This window comes from Beauveria bassiana, assembly GCF_000280675.1.
Source record: "Beauveria bassiana ARSEF 2860 unplaced genomic scaffold BBA_S00009, whole genome shotgun sequence".
NCBI lineage: Eukaryota > Fungi > Ascomycota > Sordariomycetes > Hypocreales > Cordycipitaceae > Beauveria > Beauveria bassiana.
The window spans coordinates 481,645-492,306 of record NW_007930844.1 but is presented as its reverse complement, the minus strand read 5'-3'; the positions used below and the strand labels follow the sequence as shown (position 1 = coordinate 492,306).

Sequence of the window (10,662 nt, the reverse complement as noted above, 5' to 3'; positions counted from 1 at the left end):
GAAGAAAGGCAAAAACAGCCCCCCCCTGTTAAGCGTCCCGGAATTCCGTCATTCCGCCAAGCAAGCTCCCATGACAGTTCCTACTCTCCGTCATCTGTGATACAACGTACATTGACAACGGCCGAGATGCATCAAAAAAAGAAAGATTAGCAAGAATTAGAAATCAGAAAAAAAGAAAAGAAACGCGGCCCGCTCCCTCCCCGCTCGAAAGTGCTCGGAAGTGTCATCCGCTGAACATTTTTATCTGCAGTGTGATTCCGACGACCGTCACGCCCGCAAGGTCAGCCTCTGGCGTTTCGTCCCTTGTCCTCCCCCCCCTTTCCCCCTCCTCCGTTCTCCCCACGCTCATCCTTGTGATGTTATTGAACAATCTACGGGCATCAATGCATACAACGGGCAAATTCACAAGATCTTCTTGACCGTTTTGTATCAAGACGTTGCCACGCTCACCAATTTCGAGAATGCTACCATCCTGAACCCCCCACCCCCTTCCCCCTCTTCCCCCCTTGGCTTACTAACAATTGGACAGCGAGCACGATCGGGCATCACTTCGTTTTCCTTTCCTCTCTGCCGAGCCCTTTTGCTTACTAGGTAATAGGCACCTTGCTATCACAGTGCGCGGCATTCTCTCTCTTTTTCGCTAAACACATTCCAATTCAATTTCCCGAATGACGACGACCACCAACCCCTGTCGAGATCCGCCTTCCGGACGTGCCCGCGACGTTGTCTCTTTCTCTGGGATCAACACTACAGTGTTTTATTTTTATTTTTATCTTCTTCTTCGCACATCTGCCGAACTACGAAACCCCAGTGGTCGTCACTAATAACACGTCTCAGCTGCCGTAGACTTTTGGTTCACCATGCACATCTTCAGCAGCCAATGGTGATCCTTGACGCCTGAGACATGTTTCTTCTTCACTTTACTTCATTTTCAGCCCTCTTTTTCTTCTTCTCGCTCTCTTTACCCCATCATAGGTGACGGCGTTTTCGCGTGGCGTTTTTTTTTTCTTTCTCCTCGTGTGGTGCCCTCCCCGCTCATCGCTGCAGAAAACCAGATTACCCTTTTCAACCCTTGTCCGCGACAAGAAGCAAAAAAAACGCCATCCGCACGGACATATGATACAAGTCCTTTTTCTTTTTGTCTCATTGATGATAGGTATGACTGGGGCAAAAGAAGAAGAAGAAAAGACGCCCACACAACTCCGTACTCGGCGAAGCAATGATTGGCCGCTCGTATCAATTTTATATTGCCTGTGAGTCGTGCAGATACATTCCGCAGCCACGCAGCCCAGGCTGCCGGGTCCGGTCCCCGAGAGGAGAAGGAGGAGGGAGCGAGACAACAAGCAAAAGAAGCTAGCCCTTGGATGCAGCCCGGTTCGTCAATATGCGGTGGGTTCTCTTCGTCCAAGACCTTGACTCTGTTTTTGTTGAAGACTATGTCTCTTCACAGAGACGAAACGAAAGGAGACTTGAAAAAGGAAAACAGGTTACTGGTACGTTGGTGTCGACATGGGTGACGTGCTTTAACTGTTCTGTTTTACACTAGCCAAAAGCCGTTGCAAAGGTAAACTGCCGCAAGACGCGCTAGCATCTGGGAGCCATCTCAATGTACCCGTAAGTACTGTAATAAGCCCCCTCACTTGACCAAATCAAGCAAACATACTTTGTACGGTAGATGCTTCGCAGAAGCTTGCTACCACCTGACCATGTGCCTTGCAGCGGCTTTCGATGGTTATCATCTATCCACCGCCTGCTTGTCCGCTGATCGAATTTTTGAAAACAGGGGTCACAGCCCCAAGAGCCCCTTCGCCCCTTTCTCTGTCAGATTGGGTTTCCAGGACTGCGTCAATTCTCTGCCGAGTGGCGAGGCAGTTGCCTAGCACGGCAACTCGTTCTACTCTCGGTTTCGTTTTAATTCTGCTGAGCGTCTCCGTGGCCATTGATGCCCAAATCTACCCGTTCAGTGCTCTCTCTCTCTCTCGCTCCTCGAAGCAAGAGAACACAGCATTACAACCAAGAAACTTGTAAGGTTCGTCGCTTCTTTATTCTCGTAGAAAAAGAAAAGACGGAGAAAAAGAAGGAAAAGAGAAGAGAGCAACTGCCATCCATTCATTCCCATTCCTTAAACGCTAGTGCATCGAGCGAGTGCCGAGTTCAGACACATCCACCCACGGTAAGTAGCTTTTCCTTGGTATCGGGCGGCCAACACCTCTTCCGTCTCCCCCTCCTCCTCCTTTCTCACGCCCCCCTGCAAATGCTGTTCCAACTCTGCCGGCATCTTTCCTAGGCACCAGTTAGGCAACGCAAAACTAGGTACAAAGTTTCCGTACCTTTACAAACCACCCGGCTCACGTCACATCTCTCCCAACTAAAAGGAGGGGGTGTGCCCAGCGGCCCGGGCCCGGCCTTCCTTGCCCCCCTCCCCCCCCTGGTTCAGCACGGATGTTATCTCTTGTCGCCCAGCGCTAAAATTATACCTTGCATGTCAAATCCCAGTCGGGTTGTGGCCCCAGATTTCATCATTGTTTCAATTTTCCAATCATCTCGAAAACCTTCATCGCGCATATGGTGATTCGCCGCCAGAGTATTGCCGCAGCTGCGCCTCTCCTCTTCGTGCATATGCAAATCCAATGATTCTTGAGCATTTGTATTGTAGATAGATTGCATCTCTCTCTTTCCCTTTTTTATCTCTCTTTCTTTTGGGCTTCCTCTCGTGCCCTCACACAAATACACAGTTGACGTTGCACAAAGCAAGGCCAGGAGACGCAGGTGACAAAAAGAAAGTATACCAAACGGATTCACCCAAGGGAACCCTACACCTCTTCTCTCGCTCTCTCGCTCTCTCTTGTACCAGTAAAAAGCCTTTCGAGCATCATGCAGCCGTTTCGGACCGTAGCCAATGCCTCGTTTCCATGCAACAACGCAAGCCACTGCATTCTGCCGCATCCTGCCGCATCCTTCTTCCCGATGCCAGTAATTTACTGATCTGTATTTCCGTTTCATGCAGTGGCAGCATCGGCGATTTACTCTACTTCGTATTAATACTGTGAATACCACGGACCTTTACCGGAAAATGACCGAGTACATCAACCTCGTCAGTAGTGAACCTTCTCTTCATAATCTTTATCCGATTAAGCTATATCATATAAATCTCTCGCACAGATAGCATTACATCAAATCTACATCTCGGAGATTTCATTTTGATTTCCTTCCGTTTTGTTTCTTACAGGCTGAACAGCCAAGGCTAAAATAATTAAATTGCTTACATCACACGTCCAACATTAGTCAGTCCAGATGCTATTCGCATCATGCGTTTCATCCCGTTCCAGAAAATAAAAAAAAAATAAAAACTTTTCTTCCCTGAATGGAAAGGCAGTGCCAACCCTCCAGAAAAAGTAACAAGAAGAAATTCAAATCACCCCGCTAGTTATAATACACAATGTTTTGGAGACAGAGCTTCTGGAGGGGGAGAGAAGAGATCGCCCCGTCGTCGCAAGGGAGAAGAACTTCTGGGGTCGGTCCACTTCGTGCACCAGGTCAACCCCCTGCAGGCCGCTCAAGACGACTCGAGGCTTAACTGAAGCCAGAGTTTCTTGAAAGTCAAGGATTGTAAGAAAGGAAAAAAAAAAAGGAAAATAATGTACAAGCGAAAATTTTGGTACATTGAGCTCGTAAAGAATGTCGTGGTTGCCAAAGCAGGCAGCCGTTTATAGCTTCAGTCGGCGCTGCTCCTTTCTTTTGCGGCGCTCCCGACGGTCGCGGCATTGCATGATGCGTTTGGCAGCTGTTAAAAGTGTTAGTTAGCATTTGCCGTTGTCTCGTATGCCTTCATGCCAAATGCTAGTAGAGACTTACCCCAGTCGCGGGATTTGCGCTTGACTTCCGGGTCCACCCAACTGTAGTTAATAGCTCGCTCAGGGTATCGTTGAGCCAGGCCCAGGGGTTCCATAGGACGGTCTTGGCTGTCGCGCTCACGGCACTTGATGCTGATGTGCTTAGGCTCCAAATCTTCATCATTTTCAAAGATCAGCCAGCCATCCTTATCCCATAGTGGGATACGCTGGTTCATTCGGTAGTACCAGGCCTGCAGGCCCTGAACGGTACGCTCTGGTGTCCTTCCAAACATCGAGGCAAAGTCTTGCTTGATGCGTTGCCATTTCAGCTTCTTATCGTGCCAAGCGTAGATGATAAAGTCTCCCTCTTCAGTCGTGTACTTTTGGTTGATGTGTCTGTTCTCGCCCTCCGGAGGCGGGCTGGGGTAGCCATCGAGTGCGTGCATCAGATAATCACCATGGCCATAGAAAGAGTACGTCTCTTCAGGAGAGCACGCCTGGGGCGAATGCACTGGCGAAGCATAGGATTGAATTGATGGCAGACGCTGAGTATGAATTGGGCGGCAGGCAGCGGCGGTGGTGGTGCTGGGGTGGGGAGAGGTAGCAGGAGTCCAAGAGGGAACTGGGCCGCCATGTGCTCTAGCAAGAGCCTCTACACCCTGATCAAACTCGTCGAGGCTAGGCAGACGAATATTCGAAAAGGAACGAGTTCCAAGATTCGAAAGTCTGGGGATAGGTGAGCAATCTGTGTTGAGAGACAAAGACGATCCTGGAGAGCTATTAGTCGAGAACCGGGACTCGCGATTAATCAAAGGCGGCATACTCTCAAACTTGATTCTAGGGCTTCCCGAAACGGACTCTGGAGGTGTGTCGGGATGAACGATTGATCGGTACATTGGCGAGGAATAAGCATCGTCGGAGAACTTCCTGGGCGTCGAGTTGTCGATGTGAGTAATGGGGTTCGTGCGGAACTTGCCGACAGAGAGGCCGCTATACTCCGGAAGCTGCAGCATCGTAGAACTCATGATTGATGGCAATTGGTCAAAATCTCCTGTTGCTTCACCAAAGGCGTATTTTGATATTGTTTGGACGGAGTATATTGGCCTTCAAGGAGGGCAGGGTGCAATAATGCCTATCGAGCCGCGTGGCGCTTGTGTAGATGGGGTAAAGGAGCGTGAGAGGGAGGAATAGTAGATTTCCAGATATTAACGAGGGATAGTGAGCTCAAGGGCTGACAGCGAAAAAAGACCAAAGGCTTTAATAAAGAAGGACGGATAAGGTTGTGGAGGAAAGGATAGCACGGGAGAGACTGGGTCTGAGATGGAGAGGGAGTCGACGTGTTTTGTAGCCAAGGATATGTACGGGGGTATAGAGGTTGTCGAGACGAACCCCTGGTGATGGTCAACATCTGATGGCTTTTTTTTTCTTATTTTTCATCCTTATGCAGGCTTGTTTCTTCTGCCGGTGCCGCCAACATGGGCGTACCTGAATCACTGTTGATGAAAGACCAGGACAGGTAGATAAATTGGGTGTCTTGGATACCACAAGGGGTCTGTGTGTCACCCTTGCTCCAGTCTGAACAAGACGGGACCAAGCCGACCAGGCAAGCCAACCAAGTTCAGTCCCAGACTCTACCAGTTCTCCATATTGTGCTAAGGAACCTGGTTCAACTGGTCAAACCCAACCAGGGCTAAAGAGAGCCACAGAGCCTGATGGACCAGTGATGGCTGCCGAGGCGGAGTCGCAGTGGGCATGTAGACGATGGTGGGCCATTGTACTTTAGAATTGACAGGTATCCGTAGTGGTTGACGGTACCTGCGGCGTCCATAGCAGGGGTTCAACGATTGGTGCGGGAGAGGTTACCACAAGCCTACTCCCTGGCTGTGCCGTTGTTGCTTTTGTTTCCGTGCAGATGCAGGTCCATAATGATGGAGGAGGTGTGTGATATGGCGGAGTGGCGGTCCTGCTTGAGTGGGCTGCTGCTTCGTAGGACCTGGCGACTTCTCGGCGCACAGCACACCACCAGCATCATCATCATCATCATCATCACCACCACCACATCTGCGGTCTTGGACGCGCACAAAGTCTGCAAATAACCTCTTCAGGTGTTTCCGAAATTACAGCACCGTAATGTCTGTTGTCACTCAATCATTACAGCCACGCCTCGGGTGCTCTCCACCGACCCTACCAGCCTAGCGGCGAAGTGGTGGGGACACTGGCTGCAGGGCGAACACTGGCTGAGCTGCTGAATCCAAGTCAGAGCTTCTCCCCCAGACGGCTTGGTATCGTTGGCCGAGTCTCTGTTCTATTGCCCTTCTCCGAGCAAAGTTCCAGTGCTGAAAATAGGATCCCGGTCACTTACCCGAGGCAAATCGCCGACAGAGGTCTTGACAAGGTTCTGCTGTCCCGATGAGTGGTCTGGTATAATATGTGTCACCTTTTGTTGCGCAGCCCACGGATATGCGCTTCAATCATAAACATGATGTCAAATCATCGGTACATCAGGCTTTCAAAGAACTCGCTAGCAGGGTGCGAGCCCCAGTGCGGTTGCCTGGTTCCTGAAAAGTCGTCAGACCATCCGTCTGCAAAGGATAGCTGTCACAGCCCCAAGGCAATAATAACGCTGGTGTTATACGTAAAATGAGGAGAAATTTTTAGTAACATCGGTGCTCCGCTCTCGGGTGGTCATGATTAATCGTATTATTCCAGTCCTTCACGCTTACCGTTGAATAGATCCGCTGTCTGCAGCACCTTGGCGCGTTGAAAACCCCGTACGACACAGGTCATATTACAGAAAGGGCCCGAGCACTCGCACAAAGCAAGCATCAAATATCAGCGGGAGCAGCGAACGAACTGCGGGGTCAGCTATCGTCGAGATCCCCTCTTGCTGCTATTGCTGATCAAGAGTGATCGTCGGAGGGGACCTATGGCGAGGGATGTTGTGTCGCGGCACCACCAGTGCTGTAGTGAGGAGCCAAAGGGGAAAAAAGGGCAGTCCGGCATGCAACAGGACCGGACGCTCAGTGTGACCAAAGTTCCCCGCGAGGTCTATGTCCAGACTTGCTTTTGCTTCGCAGCCAAGTATAACTACTGACTAGTTCATTGAGTGTCTGATGTGCCACACATTTTGGGGCGAAAAAGGGTGTGCAACACCTAACGAGATGGTGGAGGCGAGGGCGAAGAACGGACGAGAATAGAAAGGATCAATCGTGCCCTGCTCGAAGAGAGAGATGAAGTGCTATCAAGATGCATTGCGTCAGCTCAACAGGACCTTTTTTCTTTTGCTGGCTGTGACGAAAGCAAAACACGTCGCCGCCTGCAAAGGAGCGTTTTGCGTCCGACATTCGCGGCAGGAACGGATGCTCTGGCACTGCTTCATCAATTTGCTCCGGCCAGTGCTTTCCTTTTTCCCGCTGGGGCTCTCTTGATGATGCACCATTTGAGTGAGATGACGGAGCAAGAATGCTTGCGCAACACCAGCATTGCTTTTGCAACAGCTGTGAGGCATGAAGGCGGGGAAAAGTTGTACCTGAGGCGGCCTCTGGCTGGGCGGCCAGCAGGGCGAAAAAGGAAATAAAGAAAAGACGCTAGCCCATATCGGGCTTAGTTCTCAGGTGTTCGCTTGCGCCAGCTGGGGCCCGTTTGACGCCTGTCGAGGAGCTATGACCATCCTGCCAGCTGCCGCCCGAATTCACCGGCTGGCACTTGGCAGGCTGTTTTGACTGCATCTTACTACGTACTCTGATCCTACACACAGACACCTGCAAATCCAGCTTTTTCTTTTGTTATACCAAGAAATCCCCATCGCTCTGGTCCTCAAAGTCGACGGCAACCCGTCAACGACTGAAATTTCTTCTTTTAACACTGCCTTCTGTCCGAGTGCCCGTGTTTCAGATGCCAGCCAGTACTCCCTCCCCAGCCTATGGTTGAGTGTCGTCGAGCATATCAAACGCCCACCACGCCCGAGCACCATCTTCGTCTAGGAAAGATGATCCTCACACTTATACCGTACCGACGGCACATTCCGTTTTTTACTTGCTTATTTCGCTTTCTTTTTCTGATTGTCCCTTGGATTGGCTAACCTCATCTTCATCAACACCTCATCCTGCAGCGGCTGGCTGCCACTTTGCGGGGCGTTGTGTGTCCATAAGAATTGCGCAAGCCGCATCGAATCGAGGAGTACTGTGTCTTCTCGTTACTGAAATCTCACAAGACTACGCAGTAGCTCTGTGGAAACTATCCTCCTTTCTTTTTCTCGTTGCCCTGCCTCGTCATGGTGCAAGGCTACTGCAGAGGCCGAGACCTTAGTCAAAAACTGTTCCTGTGTCCGGCTCTGAATAAGAAAGCTGTTTCCGCAGGTATTCCCTTCTAGCAGCTCCCGAAGCTAACCCTAATTCGTGCAGAGGCGGGCATCTAAATGGCACTCCTTCCTGTACACCGACGGAGGTTTCTTGGCTGCGAACTAATGGCCTCATGCAGCCACAAGAATCACTTGCGAGACCACGAATTTCTTCTCAGATCCTGTGGTATTCTGTCGACACAATTGACACAGTTGCGATGCGCTAGGTGTGAATCCATCTGTGCATGCGCAGTGATGCCACCACCAGTTGCCATTTTCGAAATCGGTGGCAATAGCGTTGTTCCAATGACCACTCATGATCTCCGAGTGAACAACTTATATGATCAAGTCTGTGTAGCTTGATTTAGGACGATACTAACTATCTGCTGAGTACCTACCATTCGAGCAGTTTCCAAGCCTCTTCGTGGCCGAGCTTGCCTCGCCCCGCGTCCTCGTCAACTGAGTCGCGTTGGCTGTTTTGATCCAGCAGTGATGCCATCAAGACACAGAGGCCCTCTTTGATGCTTACATTTCCACAAGATCTCTACAGATTCCCGTTTTTTCTTGCTTGAACTATGCAAGGTACCGGTCGTGCCAATCTCGCTGGCGATGCAAGGGAGCCCGACATCCACCGTGTACCATTAAGTGGTCCACCATATGCACAAAACAGGTCATGGAATGGCTTTTGCCACCACAAGATCACCGAGTTAGTCGCCTGCCCACCTGAGCGGCAGCGCTTCTCAGCTAGATTCAGCAGTGCTGCCATTGAAATATTTGCGCCGGTTTCCCAAAGCGGCTGCGCGGGTCCTGCCCGGGGCCTGGTGCCATTAAAACTGTTTATAACACGAGCCTCATGCAGCATAAGATGAGCTTTTTCAGTAAGCCTTGCACCTTGAAAGCGTGACTGCATTGGCTACAAAGCTTCATCATCCGTGTCCTCTGTTGATATGAACGGCCTAACTAGGGGCTAGCCCAGCACTGTCTTGGCCACTGAGAGACAATGGTCGAGTTTTTTTTTTTCCAGATCCAAAGAGGAGATTAAATCTTGTTTTGACCATATCAACGGACTGGTTGCACCTGCTCCGCCACGGGTTCGTTGAACTGATCCGACGGCAAACCTGGTTCCAGAAGTGACTTTGCCTTGTGAGCAAAACACGGCCCACGTCCCGAAAGGAACCATCTGGTTCTATCCCTTGCGCAGGTCTCATCCGGACTGTGTTCACTCCGGCAAGGGGGCGGGGATCTCTTTGCCATCAAGCTATTGCCGTCCCAAATTTGAATGCTAGATCAGCATGGCCTAGCCAAAATCCCACACTGGCGCCACATTACAGCCTAATTTTCCGGCGGTGCGAGTGACCCTTCCCTCATATAAGCTAGGCTTTTCTCCGTCAACTCAGTGGCTAAGTGAGGCGCTCATACTCGTTACTGTCTACTGCGAGAGCCGGGAGTGTCAGCCAATCTCAGACAATGTCTAGAGATTAATGTACCCGTGTGAATAATGATCGAGTCCGCCCGCACCAATTGGAGAAGTCGAATGGAAAGTTGTGACTGTCTCGGAAGTTTACACGCCCCCTTCGAACATGTGGCTCCTCCGGCGATCTAGTGAGGCGTCCGGAGAGTCTCGACTGTCTTTGCCTACAACTTGGGCTCGATGACATCGTCCTGCGACATGGATCCCGTGCCCGGAAATGATTCATCGCCAGCGAACTTCCTAGACAAGGGTGGCGAACGTCAGTGGCGGCACACTTTCAATCTAGCGAGAAACGGTTCCATCGGCGAAGACTGGACTGGTAGACGCGTGAATGTCTCCATCCCGTCTTTCCGCATAGACAACACCAACAGCATCATTGCAAACGATTGCATGGCGTACTGAACACCAGCAGAGATAAAAAAAAAAGAGGAGGAGATGAAAGTTGACGTACCATCCACGCTCTTCGCCCCCACTCAGAAAGCTGCAATCGCTATTCTTCTCGCATATCCAATTGCCCACTATGTCTCGGCGGTCAGCACGGTCCTCGTCACCTTGCCTCGAGTCTCTCAACAGTCTTTTAGACTTGCAGATTCGCCACTACGTGAAAGAAAGAAGACAGGGAGAGAGAAAAATCTTCCAGACTGACCAGTATCCGGCTCGCCGTCGGAGCTTTCCTTGACGCCTCCTCCCCGCGCATACACACTCAGTCCGCAGGTGAATGCCTTGAAGTCTTCAGTGTCCATCTCGTCGGGGTATTGACCGGTCAGCACCCTTCCCAGCACAATGATGACCGCGGCGTGCGAGCAGATGACGACGCTCCGCCGCCCTTCCTCATCACACCGCCGGATCAGCGCGCTCATGGCCGCGCGCACCCGCGCCACCAGCTGCGCGTACGTCTCCCCCCGCTCACGCGGCTGCACCGGGGATACATACTCGGTGTCGTATGCCGGAAATAGGCTGCGGAGCTCGGTGGCGTTGGCCGGCCGCGGGTGCGCAAACGGCGCGGCGCCGAACCACTC

The 10,662-nt window shown here is 51.2% G+C and overlaps 2 protein-coding genes across 2 annotated transcripts; both read right to left on the bottom strand.

Moving 5' to 3' along the window:
- Positions 1–3,707: 3,707 nt before the first annotated feature.
- BBA_04149 (uncharacterized protein) lies at positions 3,708–4,858 on the bottom strand (the record flags this gene model as incomplete). Its single annotated transcript, XM_008599246.1, has 3 exons — positions 3,708–3,784; positions 3,856–4,602; positions 4,657–4,858. 3 exons carry the CDS (start codon positions 4,856–4,858, stop codon positions 3,708–3,710), a joined length of 1,026 nt encoding a protein of 341 aa, XP_008597468.1.
- Positions 4,859–9,807: 4,949 nt separating this feature from the next.
- Positions 9,808–10,503, bottom strand: BBA_04148 (phosphoglycerate mutase; the record flags this gene model as incomplete). The annotated part of the gene is made up of 3 exons (XM_008599245.1): positions 9,808–9,883; positions 10,095–10,161; positions 10,290–10,503. The coding sequence occupies 3 exons, from the start codon at positions 10,501–10,503 to the stop codon at positions 9,808–9,810; spliced, it is 357 nt and encodes a 118-aa protein (XP_008597467.1).
- Between the last annotated feature and the right edge of the window lie 159 nt (positions 10,504–10,662).